Raw genomic sequence first — 17,545 nt, forward strand, 5'->3', positions numbered from 1 at the left:
GAGGAGAAAGTGCAAAGTTAGGCAAGTTTCCTTTAAAAAAATAATAATTTGGTCACTCAATCCACTGAATGGATTGGAAGCTGCAATGAGTTTCCAAATGTGTTTGGCACTATTGTGGGACGGTGCTGTGCGCGTTTCGTCCACAAAATATGCAGTTAATTCACTTTACAGTCGATTCTGTGAAGCGCTTTAAGACTTCCTGAAGACATGATAAGGCGCTGAATCAAATGCAAGGATTATTATCATGAACACAATGTCCAAATCTGTAAGAATTCACCAAAGAGCTGTGAGTTACTTTTGCCTTCAACAATCTGGTGAAACTCCTTTCCAGATGTAATTTTGAATTCAGCTGTTAGTTGTGGTGGCAGATATAGAAAGCAATTTACTGAACTATTTCAGGGCTAAGTTTATTTTGGTTAAAGGCATTACATTATATTTAATCAGCATCAATTAAAACCAGTTGCACACTAAACGTTTCCCCTGGCTTAACCTCAGTTAGCATTGAACTGCAATAATTGAGATACTAGCAAAGGAGTCCCTTAGTTTCTGGATAAATTGCTAATTAACAGATTGCTGTCAACAATTAACTAATTTGTATATTAATAATCGGAGATAAAAGCAATAAACCCTTTCAATTTGGCTCGCTTTTGAATAATCCTGTTAAGTTCAATTTAAGACCGCAGTATTTTTTCGTGACTTGCCATTTACATTCTTTTACCCACTCGTTACTGGTAAAACTACTTGATATTGTCTTAAATTGTTCACCGAACACATCTCTTTGATAAAAGAAAAGTAAGAAAATTCCTTATCTGTATATCGTGCCCCACCAATGGGGATTCATGTGGAATCCTTTGAGGGATTACATGTCATTTTCAAAGTTCTTATGAAACAATTGAGTCTTCCAACGGTGCCAGCTGTATAAAAAGGCAACCACTTTGAGAGCCGTCAGTTTGCTTTCATCCTGGGTTGGAAGCTGCAATGAGCTTCCAAGTGCGTTTGGCACTGTTGATCTCATTAGCTCTCTCTGAACTGGAGGCAGTTGAGCTGACATGCAAACTACTGGAAAAGTCTGATCTGTATGGAATCCACAAGGATGGAGATGTTGTCATTGGTGGATTATTCATCATTAACTTCCGAGTGTCAGTACCTGATGTTTCGTTCAAGACCAAGCCAGAGAGCATACCGTGTGACAGGTGAGTTTGAATGTGAAGCGCTTTGAGCCGTCTCGAAGATGTGATAAGGCGCCACATCAAATGCAAGGATTATCATTATTATTTATTCAGAGGAACTGCGGTTTTTTTTCATTCGTGAATTTTTTAAATTGTTTTCGGATCTTCACGACACTGAGCTGCATCTTGTAAATGTATAACAAGAGCAAGCCAAAGTTGCCCAAACCTGATGAGGTTTAGCTCAAAGGAACAATGTCTCAACAGCTTGCATATGTTTTGAAATTTTGCTTTGAAGTGAGAAGTGACTCCAAAAAAATATACATTTAAAAATAAATAAATAATCTTAGTGCAAATAGTAAATAAGTCAATTTATTTCTGCTGGTTCCTACAGTTAAACTTTTTCATACATCCTTTCATCTGATTATATTCTCCTGTTTCTTCCTTCTTGCCTCCATCCCTGTTGCTGGAGGGAACAGTGGGAAATATGAATTTTTATACTATTTCAGTTCTGACCAATTTTCCCCAATTCCCCTTTCTCCTAAAGATGTTTGAGTTGGTTCTTTTCATTAAGGTAAAGTTACAGAGGTGCCACATGTTCACTTGGTGCTTCGGCTGTCCAGACTATACGGCTCAGTTTCTTACTGAACAATAATAATGAAATAATTCTTGCAATGTGTAGAATAAACTTACTCAGCCATTTGGAAAATGGGCACTGATCTCTCAGTTTGCTCTACATGATTGATGTGGTTCCTGCTATTCACCAGCCCTTTTCTTTTCACCTTTCAACCCTAGCAGATTGGCTTTAAGATGCTTGTCCTTGCCTTGAAATCCTCCAAAGGTTTGCCCACCCGACCTCTGCGATCTCCTGCCATTCCAACTCCCCTGCCTACCCCTCAACTCCACCAGCACTGGCTTCCACGTGCCCTGCCCACTCTGCTTTCAGTCGCTTTGCCCCTAATTCCATGGATAACACTCTTCCCAAATCCCTTTGGCTCAGCCCTCTCTATAATCTGCATTCAAATCCCATCACTTGTTGGTGGTTTGTTTCCAGAGCTAAGACCGTGTGAGAAGAATCTCTCAAGTTGTATTGAGTGTGTGGGACGAGTCTTATCTGTTTTTCCGTGAAAAAAGAGATGATTAAAATTGCACAATTGGTCAAGTTGTTTGGTCTCCTGCAGTTTCTATTTCAGATCATTCCGATGGTTGCAAACCATGATTTTCACAATTGAAGAAATAAATAAAGATCGAGAGCTCCTTCCCAATATAACCCTTGGATACAGTATCTATGACAACTGTGGTAAAGTCCCACAAGCTGTCAGGGCAGCAGTCAGTGTGCTCAACGGAGTGGACGACCATTTTGATGATCACGGTTGTACAGGATCACGTCCTATTTCTGCTATTGTTGGTGATCCAACATCAACGACATCCATTGTTGCCGCAAGACTGGCTGGAGTTTTCAACATTCCTATGGTAAGGCTTGCACGGATAAATTCTTCTGCAGCGTCTGACCATGATGGACGACGGACACCTGTAACAGTAACAACAAAATGCATTTATTTAAACCTTCACATGAGACAATGGGTTTGGACTCGAAGCAAGGGAAGAGGGCGTTACCTTAGGGTTGGTCAAAGAGGTAGGTTTTAAGGTGGGACTTTAAAGAGGTTTTGAGGCAGAGGTAGAACCAGAGATTTCCAGAGGGCAAGTATAAAGTCTATAAAATCTACTACATCCAATATACTGCTGTGAATATAAGATCCACATTGTTGAACAGAACCAGAAGGTAGAACTAGAACAGTAATAATTTACTGTTGAATGAATTTTCGAAAGTTCTTTACTTTTGTTTCCACAGGTCAGTTACTTTGCTACGTGCCCTTGTCTGAGCAACAAGTTGGAGTTCCCCACATTCTTCAGAACAATACCCAGTGATACCTTTCAAGCCAAAGCTATGGCCAAACTTGTCCAACACTTTGGATGGACTTGGGTTGGATCGATTGCCAGTGAAGATGACTATGGCCAATATGCAGTGCAAGCGTTCAATGATCAGATAGAGAGATCTGGGGCTTGCTTGGCCTTTTCCGAAGCCATTCCGAAAATCAATTCTGAACAGAAGGTCCTTCAGATTGTCGACACCATCAAAAAGTCATCGGCAAGAGTTATTGTGTTGTTCGCTGGCGAGGTGGACGCAATACCCTTGGCAAAGGAAGTGGTGCGTCAGAATTTGACTGATAGGCAGTGGTTAGCAAGCGAAGCCTGGAGTACAGGCACACTGCTGGCCACAAAAGAGAATCTTCCCTCTTTCGGTGGGACAATCGGCTTTGCCATTCATAAAGGAGAGATCCCAGGGTTGAAGGAATTTTTACTGAAGGTCCATCCATCCTCGGCCCCTGGTCATACGTTGATAAAAAGATTCTGGGAAGAATTGTTCGGATGCAGTTTTTATTCATTGGATAACACCACCTCAAGCACCATCTCTGAACCAGCGTGCACAGGACAGGAAGACTTAGAGGAAACAAACAATGTGTACAGTGATGTGTCAGAACTAAGAGCTTCATATAATGTCTACAAAGCTGTGGATGCAATCGCTCATGCACTTCATAATTTGCTTGCATGTGAAACTAGGCAAGGGCCATTTGTGGATAAGTCCTGTGCTAACATTTCAAGCTTTGAGCCATGGCAGGTAAGGGATTTTTGTCCAGTGGGGTAACTCTGACATTTACACTGAACTTGTAATGATTGAGTCTGCTGATTAACAATGAAAAAGTTCCATTATCTTGAATTTGTCACAATAACTGTTTCCTGGGCCAGGGCGAAAGTTTTGGCAAGTTTCCTTACTCCACGCACTTCTGTTCACCTAGCAGTAAGTAGGAACCCGGTTGTAAGTCGATTGGCGGATTGCTTTTCTGGGGGTAATAATCCCCTTAAAAAAAAACAATAATTTGGTCACTTAATCCACAACTGTTTGTGGAATCACTGCTGTGTGCGTTTTGCCCACAAAATACAGTCAATTCACTTTACAGTGTATTCTGTGAAGCGCTTTGAGACGTGATAAGGCGCTATATCAAATGCAAGGATTATTATTTATTAGTAGTAGTAGTAGTATAATTACCTTGATTTGTTTTCATTATCCAGCTTCTTCATTACCTGCGCAACGTGAAGTTTACGAACCGTTTTGGAGAGCAAGTATATTTCGATGAGAATGGAGATCCTGTACCATCGTACGATATCATGAATTGGCAAATGAATGCAGATGGTTCAGTTAAAATTGTTACCATTGGCATTTTTGATGGATCCTTGGCTCCAGGACAAGAACTTTCTATTAAAGAAGGAACTATTATCTGGAGCGGTGGCCAATTAGAGGTAATACAGCACTTTGTTAAGTTTCTTGTGTGATAAATCCTGTTGTATCTTTAATGAATTTTTGTGTTTAATCCATATTTTTATGAACTAATGCTGGGGTAATGTGGTTGCGAAACTACAGCAAAATTGTTAATAATATCTTTATGTTCACGTTATGGCAGGTCCCAGATTCTGTCTGTAGTGGAAGCTGTCAACCTGGTACAAGGAAAGCAACACAAAAAGGACAGCCTGTCTGCTGTTTTGACTGTTTACAATGTGCTGATGGAGAAGTAAGCAATCAAACAGGTACGTTTGAATCTAATCAAGTTCGGAATATTCTTTCTTTATTAAGTGTTTAAGATTCTTGGGACGATAGCTTTCTCTGCAGTTTGAAGTCTGATTTCTTTCCCATGCAAATAAAAATTCCGGATTTTGACTCAATTGTAACCGTATGACAAATGCTTCATGGTTCACGGACATGGTTTTGTACCTGATCACGATGTTCCTGTTCACACACAGCAATACATCCCACATGATTGATGCTGCAACAATGAGAGTAAAATAGATAAATATAGGGATGTATTCGTGGACTATTTCATGACTGATATGGTTGATGTTGGTTAATTTTAGAGAAACACAAAATGTTTTGTTCTGCATAATTACAAAGTTCCTGACTGTGACAACCTTTATTTTGTAGATTCTGTTCAATGCTTGAAATGCCCAATAGATTATTGGTCCAACCAGGGAAGAGACCAGTGTGTTTTGAAGGAAGTGGAATTTCTTTCATTTGAAGGCACTCTGGGCATCATATTAGCCTCTGTAGCACTGATTGGAGCCTGTATAACAATCTGTGTTTTTGCCATTTTTCTTCATTACCGAAACACCCCTATTGTCAGAGCTAATAACATGGAGCTGAGTTTCCTCCTGTTGGGGTCACTGGTTCTGTGTTTCCTGTGCTCACTGTTTTACATCGGCCGGCCATCGCTGTGGTCCTGTGTGTTGCGACACACTGTGTTTGGGGTTAGCTTTGCTCTGTGTATCTCCTGCATTCTCGGCAAAACTATTGTTGTGTTGATGGCCTTTAGTGCAACACTACCCAACAACAACATGATGAAGTACTTTGGTCCCCTCCAGCAAGCAGCCAGTGTTTTGGCGTGTACCATCCTTCAAGTCATAATCTGTGTTATATGGCTGATCACGTCACCTCCATTTCCCACAAAAAACACTGAGCACCAAAAGGCAAAGGTTATCCTGGAGTGTAATGTGGGGTCTGTGGCAGCGTTCTGTTGTGTGTTGGGTTACATCGGCTTGCTGGCCAGCGTAAGTTTTGTCTTAGCATTTCTAGCGCGAAAGCTACCGGACAATTTCAACGAAGCTAAGTTCATCACCTTCAGCATGCTGATCTTCTGTGCAGTTTGGATCACCTTCATTCCAGCTTACATTAGCTCACCTGGTAAATACACCGTCGCTGTTGAAGTCTTTGCAATCTTATCTTCAAGCTTTGGTTTGATCGCCTGCAACTTTGCTCCCAAATGTTACGTTATTTTGTTGAGACCCGAGGAGAACACAAAGAAGCATCTGATGGGGCGAGGGAGAAGCAAACAGTAATACATGAGTAATGCTTTCCTTTCAAGTGTAGAACGAGTATTGGTTAATTTTAGAGAAACACAAAGTATTTGAATGTGTTATTGGATCTATTTAGTCAATTCTGGATGTATCTTTAAAGTGGTATTTAGTTCGCTTACCTTAAATTTATGTTGAACATCTTTGTGATTTTTTTCATGGCTTCAACTCTTACAGATATAACAAGATACATGTTGAAGATTTAACAGCCATTTACTAGTTTAGTTTCCCATTTGTCGACCAGTGTATTTGGGAAAAGTGTGCTTTATCTTTTCCAATTTTGCTTTCACGTTGTTAACGAAATAAATCTAAAGATCAATTGTGTTTAGATTCATTGTATGGAGTAATGCATCGCAGTGGTAGTTAAATTCCAGTGGAGTCCTGTAGCTCAGTGGTTAGAGCATTCGCCTCGCAAGCGAGAGACCTGGGTTCAATTTCCAGCGGGGTGAAACCTTGAGCAAGTTTCCTTACTCCACAATAATCCTTCAAGAAAATAAATAAATAAAATAATAATTTGGTCACTCAATCCACGACTGTTTGTGGGACGTTGCTGTGTTTAATTGGCTGCTGCATTTTGCCCACAAATATAGTCAATTCACTTTACAGTATATTCTGTGAAGCGCTTTGAGATATCTAGAAAACCTGAAAAGCGCTATATCAAATGCAAGGGTTATTTTATAGGGTTATTTATTTAAATTCTGCTTGTGAAACGATGTAAAATAAATGCCTACCATGTTTTCTGACAATAACAGTCGCTACACTTGACATTAATTGCTGTAAGAATTTACTTTACAATGTGATCAGACCATAAAAGTGCAAGTTATGTGGGGCTTCCTAATGCAGGTGATTTTGTACCTTCAAATACTGAGATGCCGTCCGGCGTGGAGGGCGCTATATAAATCCAAGTTGTTGTTGTAATAACTTCAAGGTAACATATTGCAGATACTGGTGCAATTCACAGAAGCACCTGAGCTGGAGATGAACAGAATTACAACAACAACAAAATTACATTTATAGAGCGCCTTTCACATCGGGAGGACGTCCCAAGGCACTGGACTGGGTCCCATTAGTCTGAAGAAAGAGAGTCTGCAGTGTGTTACGCTGCCCATTTCAGCTGACCCTGAGGCTTGTGTTTTTCTCACGTTTGCCTGAAGTGAGTGCCATGTGTGCAGTGCTCTCTCTCCTCGGAGAGCAAAGTTTCCAGTTTCTGTTAGAACATCAAACTGGGACCGCAGGTGTCTGAATGCGAGATGATTGTTTTCAGACCGCATGGGAAAGCAAGGCAATCTGATTCATTTAAAATTAAATTTGCTCCACAATAACCTTGCTCATTGGAGCGAGCTGGATAGGGATACACAGTTAAGCCCTGTGCTGGGTTCTACTCTGCTCCTATGGAGTGTTAATACACCATAAAACAAGGTCATTCTACAAGGGGAACAATTATATCTGAGCAGTACAGAACCGACAGAAAATCATTTATTTAAAAATAAACTAAACATTTTGTTGCCCAAAACTATGCAACAAGGGTTCAGCTAACATTTCTTGGATTATTTTTTATTCAATATTTTTGAGCTAAGATTTAATACAACAACAACACAATTACATTTGTAAAGAGCCTTTCATGTTGGGAGGACGTCCCAAGGCGCTGAACAGTTGGGGATCAGGACCGGAATAATTCAATGTTTCAGACAAGACATGGACCGTTTTCCGCTGAACCCTGATATGCTTTGTGAACGCTCTGAAACACCGTCTGGTGTGGAGGGCACTATATAAATCCAAATTGTTATTGTTGTTGATACAAAGGCAATGGCCTGACTCAATAAGATAAAAATCTGCTCCTGTTCTACTTGCTACCAAGATTGGTGGTTCCATTTGAACATGGCTGTGCTACTTACACTGTATGCTCAGTTATCAATTTCAATGCTTTATGTCCATGACGGAGATGTGTCCAAACCAATAATTCATAGTTTATTTGGTGAAAAAAATATTTTTTCTTTCATATTTGCACACTTTTGTGTATTACAAAAATGGTGGATTATAAGTGAAAGCTCACAGCCAGTGAGACATTGATGGTTGGTTGGAATGAGCAGTTTGGCTGTCGTTTCCCCCCTGGGAACTCACTCCACTTAAGCACTTATCAACCATCTAAACCATAGCTTCAAAAGAATGTCACTTGAAATCCAAGATTAAACTTTGTACCAATGTAATCTTTTCTGCAAAGGAATACACTATACAGTTCACATTGTCTGGATAAATGAAAACAAGGTAGGGGCAGGCAATAGGTTGAAGCAAAATTGAAATGATATTGGTTGACGGTTGTGCGAAGTGTATGCCAGGACTGTAATAGGACTAAAATCTTGTTGCAATCAGACTTAAAGTATAGCACAGTCCTGAGACGCCTTGGGAAGTCCTCCCGATGCGAAAGGCACTGCACAAATTAAACTTGTTGTTGGTAGGGTGGCTGGGGCTAGAGGGGCTCAGTACTCCTCCCCCAAATCTATCGCCAGCTCATCTCTTTAAAGGGAAAATCCTGAGCTCTGAGGAACATAACCGGTCCTCCGAGCAGCCCCAATCCGTGACACCTGCAGGTTCTTCTTGCCCCCCTCCCAAATACATCTCCAAAAATAGAGCTTCTAAACACGAGCACTGACACTAAGGAGGTTGTGGGGACAACAGAATAGATTAGATACAGGTTACATATTGTACAAACACTGCACTTAGCTGGCAGACTTGGGCAGATAACCTCGAACTTGGAAAACAAAATGTTTTGATCAAACTAACCAAAGAATAGGGAGAACAAATCCATGCTTCCAGTCCTTCAGTTTCGAAAGGAGATGGGTAGTGGAGGTATAGGTGTGCAGTGTGAGTCGAATGATCCAGCGCAAGTTATAAGAATACACCTGAGCCAGGTATAGAACAGCAAATGTTTTGTTCTATTAGACAACATACATTGTCACGTTTGGGTTATTTGGCCATTACGGACACTGAATCCAATATGTGGCTGTTTGTAATATATAGGTTACAATGGCGATTCTCCCTGTTAATAAGTCATTATGTTGACCTGGAGGGAAACTCTGATAGTTTGACTTCCACACTCCAGCACAAGACGCTGTAATTCATTCTGTAACTTCAGCTAGTTATCCATGTAGGTCTTACTATCCACACTAGATGTCATTGACACGACATCTACACACAACATTATAAAAACAAAATAATAATTTGGTCACTCAAACCACGACTGTTTGTGGGACGCTGCTGTGTGCAATTGGCTGCTGGGAGTCACCGACAAACTACACAGTCGATTCACTTTACAGTATATCCTGTGAAGCGCTTTGAGACATCTCGAAGATGTGATAAGGCGCTGTATCAAATGCCCGGATTATCATTACATGTAAACCATCTCTTGTTTTTTTTTAAAAAAAAGTGCAAGGAGCGCCATGTGTTGCCTTCTCCCACTGTGGATTAAAGGAAACCATCAAATTCTTCAGGGAATGTTAGTTTTGAAGTTCGTGCAAAATAATGAGTTCTGCCAATTGTGTCAGCTGAATATAAAGGCCACTGTGTTCTCAATGCTCAGTCTGGCTTTACCCTGCGATGGGAAGAACAATGAATCTCAATGTGCATTTAGCACTTCTGTTTTCATTGCCTTTCCATGCATTTGGGGCCATTGAGCCAACGTGTAAACCTCTGGAAAAGTTCAATCTGTATGGGATTCACAAAGATGGAGATGTTATTATTGGTGGATTGTTTCCCATTCACTTCAGTGTAACTGCACCTCAACTGTCCTACAAAGCCAAACCCCAGGAGCTACAGTGTGAAGGGTGAGTTTTTGTGCTTTTTGCAAAAAAAGGTAAATGGCAATCTTTAGAGCATCTGAAAATCAATTTCAGATCACTGATTATATTTTGTTTACCAAAGAAAGAAAGACAGCAAAACAATATTTACAATGTTTCATCCTGTTCATTACCCTGTGTTTTTGTGGGCGAAACACAGCAGCCAATGTTCTTGTTGCTAAGTATCTTTACTATTGATATTTTGCTCCTGTTAGCACACAATGTCTATTTTGGTGTAAACTGTTCAACTATTATCTTGTGTTCCAGCTTGTGAAATAAGGATAATGAGAGCCAATGCTTTTTTAACCGACAGGTTCAATTTCCGAACCTTTCGGTGGTTACAGATGATGATTTTCACAATTGAAGAAATAAATAAAGATCAAGAACTACTCCCGAACATAACGTTGGGCTACAGCATCTACGATAACTGTCGTAAGGTCCCACAAGCTGTCCGAACGGCAGTCACGCTTCTCAATGGAGTGGATGACTTGTTTGACAATGACAAATGTACAGGATCACCTCCCATTTCTGCAATCATTGGTGCTGCCCGATCAACCCATTCTATGATCATTGGAAGAATTGCCGGACTGTTCAGTATCCCTGTGGTAAGGTATATCCTGTTCCCATTGTCAATAGATCTGTGAGTTTACAAAGGTGGACAATATTTCACTGGTAGCAACAATTTGACAATAGTAAAGCTTTTAGCGTTGCTTCATAAATCATGGCATTGCAACAAAGTCACACTGAGAAATAAGTTTAAAATGTTTAGAAATAGATTGTAAATCTCATTGTTAAACTTTAAGGGATAACATAAAAGGGGCAAAATATGTGGTGCAATGAACAAATGACAATTACATGAATGGGCAAAAGATTGGAGAACTAACTTTTGTTTCTATGTAATGATGATGCTGTAAATATTAATGCGTGTATAGAATGAGTGAATACAACTCAAGTTGCACCTGTTAACTTGATAAACTGAAACCGTTGTCTCCTTTGTGCTTTGTAGGTCAGTTACTCTTCATCATGTCCATGCCTTAGTGACAAAAGAGAGTTCCCCTCGTTTTTCAGGACAATACCCAGTGACAGCTTTCAAGCCAAAGCCATGGCCCAACTCGTCAAACATTTTGGTTGGACCTGGATTGGGTCCATTGCAACTCAAGACGATTACGGTCAATATTTAGTTCAGTCATTCAACAAACAAGTGCAGGAATACGGTGCCTGCCTCGCCTTTACAGAGGCGATTCCAAAGATAAATTCTCAACAAAAGATACTGAAGATTGTAGACACCATCAAAAAATCCACTGCAAAGGTTATTGTGCTGTTTGCCGGTGTAGGTGATATTATTGCTCTAGCTGACGAAATTGTGCGTCACAATATCACTGACAGACAGTGGATAGCGAGCGAGACCTGGAGTACAGCTGCCATGCTGGCTACTAAAGAGAACTTTGGATCATTTGGTGGAACAATAGGATTTGCCTTTCGTAAAGGTGAAATCCCAGGTTTCAGAGAATTTCTTCTTAAGGTCCGTCCATCCTCACCCCCTGGTAATGGGTTGATAAACAGATTCTGGGAAGAATTGTTCGGATGCGCTTTGAATGCACCGGATGTGACTTCTGGACATACTTCAACAAACACTCTTTCTAAACCCGTGTGCACAGGACAAGAGGATTTGGAGAAAATTAATACAATATATACTGATGTATCACAGCTAAGAGTGACATACAATGTTTACAAAGCAGTGTACGCTTTAGCTCATTCACTTCACAGTTTACTGCTATGTGAAAATGATAAAGGACCGTTTGCGGACAAAACTTGTGCAAACAATTTAAACTTTGAACCGTGGCAGGTAAGAGATTTTTTTTGTGTGACTTCTACAAGGCGGTGCCATATCTCGCAGGTTTTGTTCGTGTGACAGATCTGCCACGGGTCCTGTGAATAACGAAACATCTGCTCTTTATTGTTCCCCTCCCGAGGTTAAAAGCTCAAATTCAATTTCATTTTATCGACGTAATTTGGTGTGTCCTCAGCTTCTGCACTACCTGAAAGAAGTTAAATTTACAAATCGTTTGGGAGAGAAGGTGTATTTTGATGAAAATGGGGATCCTATTGCATCGTACGACATCATGAACTGGCAAATGGATGCAAATGGCTCTGTGAACATTCTAAATGTCGGACTTTTTGATGCTTCAGCAGCACTTGGGCAGGAACTTCTAATCAATGAAAAGACCATTAGTTGGATTGGTCAACAAAAACAGGTAAATATTGGGCTGCACAGCCACTTCATCTTGTGAGGTTCACATCGGGATACCAACAGTTCCTCTGTACTGTTGTTGATATCAAATTTTTCCAACTGGAATCGGTTATTCATTTCTGAGGATAGTTACGACTGTTTGTGAGACGCTGCTGTGCGCAATTGGCTGCCGCGTTTCACCCACAAAATATACAGTCAATTCACTTTACAGTATATTCTGTGAAGCACTTGGAGACGTCTCGAAGACGTGATAAGGGGCTGATTCAATTGCAAGGATTATTATTATATTGAAGTCCTCTCTCTTACCAGATTCTACAATAATAATGGCTCAGGTTAGAATTGAATTCTCTCTCGTGTCTTTATCACTAGGTTCCGCACTCAGTCTGCAGTGAAAGCTGTCTGCCTGGTACAAGGAAAGCAGCAAAGAAAGAGCAGCCTATATGTTGCTTTGACTGTTTACAATGTGCTGACGGAGAAATTAGTAATCAAACAGGTACGTTCAAATGGAATATGGTCTTTTACTGAGATTAAACAGTTATCTTGCCTGAGATATTTTAGCAAAATGGGTTAAATTCTTGCCCTTTCTTCTTATCTGTTTCTATATTACTTTGCAATAATAAACCTTGCATTTGATATAGAGCCTTGCCTCCTCCCTATTGCTCTTAATTTTATCTGTGATTCAATGATATGCCACGTTTGACGAGCAAAACATCACAAGAAAAAAAGAGTGGAATTAATTTGAAAAAGAGATTTGATCGAAGAATAAATATGAACTGAATTGAACAGATTTCTGTAAAGAGAGCCACAATGAGGTTACGTTTGAATTGGGTTTAATGTGGCTAAACATCTAATGCAAACATTACAGCATGAAAAACATGACCACACTAACCTAATGTGAATAAAGTGCACATGAGATTTGGGGTCATGTCCAGAGCCTTTGTTTCATGGATGTTTCACTAATATTGGACAAATGTATGGTATGTTTTGCAGAATCAAGTTCCTGACTGTGACAACCTTTATTCTGTAGATTCTGTTCAATGCTTGAAATGCCCAATAGATTATTGGTCCAACCAGGGAAGAGACCAGTGTGTTTTGAAGGAAGTGGAATTTCTTTCATTTGAAGGTACTCTGGGCATCATATTAGCCTCTGTAGCACTGATTGGAGCCTGTATAACAATCTGTGTTTTTGCCATTTTTCTTCATTACCGAAACACCCCTATTGTCAGAGCTAATAACATGGAGCTGAGTTTCCTCCTGTTGGGGTCACTGGTTCTGTGTTTCCTGTGCTCACTGTTTTACATCGGCCGACCATCGCTGTGGTCCTGTGTGTTGCGACACACTGTGTTTGGGGTTAGCTTTGCTCTGTGTATCTCCTGCATTCTCGGCAAAACTATTGTTGTGTTGATGGCCTTTAGTGCAACACTACCCAACAACAACATGATGAAGTACTTTGGTCCCCTCCAGCAAACAGCCAGTGTTTTGGCGTGTACCATCCTTCAAGTCATAATCTGTGTTATATGGCTGATCACGTCACCTCCATTTCCCACAAAAAACACTGAGCACCAAAAGGCAAAGGTTATCCTGGAGTGTAATGTGGGGTCTGTGGCAGCGTTCTGTTGTGTGTTGGGTTACATCGGCTTGCTGGCCAGCGTAAGTTTTGTCTTAGCATTTCTAGCGCGAAAGCTACCGGACAATTTCAACGAAGCTAAGTTCATCACCTTCAGCATGCTGATCTTCTGTGCAGTTTGGATCACCTTCATTCCAGCTTACATTAGCTCACCTGGTAAATACACCGTCGCTGTTGAAGTCTTTGCAATCTTATCTTCAAGCTTTGGTTTGATCGCCTGCAACTTTGCTCCCAAATGTTACGTTATTTTGTTGAGGCCCGAGGAGAACACAAAGAAGCATCTGATGGGGCGAGCAGGTCCAGGGAAGACATGAACAACATGATTCTCTTTGTAAATGTCAATCATTTCATGCATCAGTTTACTCAGCTCAAATTGACTGGGAATTTCTATTAGAGTTTTATGTAGGTTGATTGGTTGAAAAAAACAGTGTAACAAGATAAGTGTAATAGTTCCATCAATAAAAGTAATTTCCGGCTACACTCTGTGGATTTCAATATGTGTAACTGACAGGCGTTCTGACTGCAATTGCAATTCTGCAATGATTTATTTTGGTCTCGGCTTGTATAGCGCCCTTCATGTTGGGAAGACATCCCAGGGTGCTGGAAATCAAGTGATATGTCGCACAATTTGAAGAAGCATAATACCCAAAGTTGTTGTTTTATACTTTTTCTGTTTGAAATCAGTTTCCGCTTCTGAGCAGGAGAATGACATCTCCTTCTACATCTTTCATTATTAGAGATTTAATTACATTTACTGAGTGGCCAGAAGCTTCAGTGCAGTTTGATGATGCCAGTTCTACTGCTTTTCAGTGGCTCTACTTCACACCACCACAACAACAACTTGCATTTATTTAGCATCCCGCAGCTCTCTATCAAAGGAATAGTCAGATCTAGTTTCATTGCTACCACTTACACTGGCCAATATTACATATTATCATTACAAATTACAAACTAATTCCAAATACTGACCATTGCATCCTTGAGTACAGAATATTGTAACATACACCCAGCAACAGCACAACTAAATGAGCCAGACTATAACCATTGATGACAATCCTACCCAACTGCTGTGTTACAGACCATGTACAATTCCACAGACTCATTTACATCATCAATAGAATTAATTAAAGGGACAATTAAGAAACAAAGTATTGAAAATACTCTTGAGACAACTGTCATTGATACGTCTATCAATAAACTAAATCACTAGATAATAATAATAATAATCCTTGCATTTGATGTAGTGCCTTAACACGTCTTCAAGATGTCTCAAAGCGCTTCACAGGATATACTGTACAGTGAATTGACTGAACGTTGACTGTACAATGTATACTATCAAGGGAGTCTTGCATTGACTTCCATATTCTGATATGCCATTTATATTGCACATTGAGACAAAAATTACATCCAATCTATATTAAAGCCAAATTTCACATTTTCTAGCAGTATAAACCAATAACGGGATATTTCAATTTGTGTTAGCTGCATGAATGAACACAATTAAGGTGAATTTCTGAGATCAGTGTTCAAAAGGCAACAGTTGGAATCTTTGCCTCACAAGGATTATTATTATTATTATCCTGCTGCTCTGTTTGAGGACCGTGTAGCTTCCAGAGACTTGTGCCATTAGTACTAATTATAAGTTGATTAAGACCTTGTTGTCTTGATTGAGGTGTGAGTTTCACAACACCTGAGGATCACCTGCAATCCCATGAGCTGTCACCTCTGTAGTCTTCAATCTGCCAACGTGCTCACTGAAGAAGAAGCAACACTGCCAATGAGGACTTGTGGGAGGATTATTGATGATCGGGGACATTGGCCTTTCATATGTGTTTTTAATTGAAGTATGTTTCATTACCTGTGTGTCATAATCTGTCGGCCCATTTCCTTTCTTGGCCCTGAAATGTTACACAAGTGTACTAGGGAGGAACACTGGGGGTGTTCGTCAACAGCAAAGTTATTACCTGGCTCAGTCAGTAGTGCTCTCTCCTCGAGGTAAGAGGTTGTGGGTTCAAACCCCATGTTGGGACTTGAGTTCACAATCCAGGGTGATACTCCTGTGCTGTGCTACAGCAATGCTATGTTGCTGGAGATGCTGTCTTTGAAGTGCAACATTACAACAACAACATTACAGCGCCTTTCACGTCAGGAGGACGTCCCAAGGCGCTGGACAGTCAGGGTTTCGGACACATTAAACCAAGATCAATGTCTGCCTCTTCACAAAGGAATGAAAGATTATATATTACTCAAAAACGACAACAAAATTATATTTGTATAGTGCCTTTCACGTCGGGAGGACGTCCCAAGGAGCTGGACAGACAGAGTAACCCTCGGTGTCCTGACTAATGAAGCTGACTGTCCATTCACCTCATGGCTCTTTGTATTACCCTAATAAGCACAAAATCACAAATAATTACTGTCGAGCGTTTTGAGATGTATAGTATGAAGTGCTATAAAATGCAACTTATTTTATTCTCGCCTGAAGATATTTATCTGACTGTCGCTTTGATTTTGGTTCAAACATCAATCTGTTTCTTTGCAGATTAATATTTTTTAAATAAGGTCATGTTTTCAATCTTTTATGGAATCCATAATGCATTCGACGGAGGGAAGGAAGGGTATAACGGATGTTTTTGTAGCTGTTTTAATTTGGTGCGTTTACTGCATTAAGGCCACAGGAGGGCAGAAGTGGAACAGCAAACAGCTTGGCTGGTTCTAATCTACAAAATAACCCTTTCATTCTTATCTGAGCAAAACTATTTCTATTTGTGTGGTAAGTGAGCGCTATGTGGAAAATGAAAATGTGAACTCTAATTTCACTCTTATTATTATGATTATTATCTACATGAGGCAGCCCCTCCTGGCTGAATGGAGGTGCCGGACACATGGAAGCTCGAGTGAGTACATCCAACGTGGCATTTTACCTGGAGTAACTATATTTTTATCCGAATCAACCGGGGTATTTCAAACAGGTAGGAATACAAATGAATCGGGGTCGGGGGGTTTTGTTCCATTTACCCGACATCACTATTGAAATAAAAAGTCCAATAATCAGCCTGTTTAAACAACAACAACAAAATTACATTTGTAAAGCTCCTTTCACGTCGGGAGGATGTCCCAAAGCGCTGAAATAAAGAGTGAATTACACTTGGACACATCAAGCACATAATTATTAATTGTTCTATAACTAATAATTAATTGTGTTCATTGTCTGTGGTTCTAGTTTGATGCATTGCTGATGCCTTATTTGGGCAGTGCTCTTGCGGTGCGAATTTAGTTCTAAGATCACAAATAAAATCATTTTAGAATAGCCAACCTGCACACTACAATCAGAGAAAACTGAAAAGAGAGATTTAAACTAAATTCACATAAATTAATTACCTAATCTTTATCCAGGCAATTCCTGCTATGTATTTATATGCATTCTGAGATTTTCAGAGAGCAAAGGATTTGTACGTACTGATGTGAAAATCGTCTCAAATCGTCTTCACTCCTTCAAATGCATTTCTTTATTAGCATTGAAAATATTAAATTATAAAATATTTAAAAATGAATTAGAAAATCCATTTCTATGCTTAAATATCTGCCTCAAGCGTTACAGAAATGGCTCAAATCCAAAAGGCGATCAGTGCAACTGAAATGTTAATGAAAATGATTATTACTGTATGTTAACTTCGAGAACATTAGGAAAATTGAAGTTCATTAT

The 17,545-nt window shown here is 40.0% G+C and overlaps 2 protein-coding genes across 2 annotated transcripts; both read left to right on the forward strand.

Annotated features, from left to right (window-relative positions):
* Positions 1–968: 968 nt before the first annotated feature.
* LOC103175754 (extracellular calcium-sensing receptor-like) lies at positions 969–6,113 on the forward strand. The gene is made up of 7 exons (XM_042339093.1): positions 969–1,193; positions 2,348–2,639; positions 3,019–3,392; positions 3,468–3,846; positions 4,299–4,526; positions 4,688–4,811; positions 5,203–6,113. Exons 1-7 carry the CDS (start codon positions 979–981, stop codon positions 6,111–6,113), a joined length of 2,523 nt encoding a protein of 840 aa, XP_042195027.1. The 5' UTR covers positions 969–978.
* A 4,156-nt stretch (positions 6,114–10,269) lies between these two features.
* LOC103176408 (extracellular calcium-sensing receptor-like) lies at positions 10,270–14,309 on the forward strand. The gene is made up of 5 exons (XM_007889921.2): positions 10,270–10,566; positions 10,968–11,807; positions 11,989–12,216; positions 12,582–12,705; positions 13,240–14,309. Exons 1-5 carry the CDS (start codon positions 10,306–10,308, stop codon positions 14,151–14,153), a joined length of 2,367 nt encoding a protein of 788 aa, XP_007888112.2. The 5' UTR covers positions 10,270–10,305; the 3' UTR covers positions 14,154–14,309.
* The last annotated feature ends 3,236 nt before the right edge of the window (positions 14,310–17,545 follow it).

The sequence above is a fragment of the Callorhinchus milii genome, unplaced genomic scaffold (assembly GCF_018977255.1).
Source record: "Callorhinchus milii isolate IMCB2004 unplaced genomic scaffold, IMCB_Cmil_1.0 Scaffold11, whole genome shotgun sequence".
Classification (NCBI taxonomy): Eukaryota; Metazoa; Chordata; class Chondrichthyes; order Chimaeriformes; family Callorhinchidae; genus Callorhinchus; species Callorhinchus milii.

Bases quoted from the DNA above. Each gene is read 5' to 3' on its own strand.
- LOC103176408 (XM_007889921.2), top strand. From the start codon at position 10,306: ATGATGATTTTCACAATTGAAGAAATAAATAAAGATCAAGAACTACTC. The intron at 12,217-12,581 runs GTAAATATTGGG...CTTTATCACTAG, and splicing joins GGATTGGTCAACAAAAACAG to GTTCCGCACTCAGTCTGCAG. The intron at 12,706-13,239 runs GTACGTTCAAAT...TTTATTCTGTAG, and splicing joins AGAAATTAGTAATCAAACAG to ATTCTGTTCAATGCTTGAAA.
- LOC103175754 (XM_042339093.1), top strand. From the start codon at position 979: ATGAGCTTCCAAGTGCGTTTGGCACTGTTGATCTCATTAGCTCTCTCT. The intron at 1,194-2,347 runs GTGAGTTTGAAT...GGTCTCCTGCAG, and splicing joins GAGAGCATACCGTGTGACAG to TTTCTATTTCAGATCATTCC. The intron at 3,393-3,467 runs TGATAGGCAGTG...TCTTCCCTCTTT, and splicing joins GTGGTGCGTCAGAATTTGAC to CGGTGGGACAATCGGCTTTG.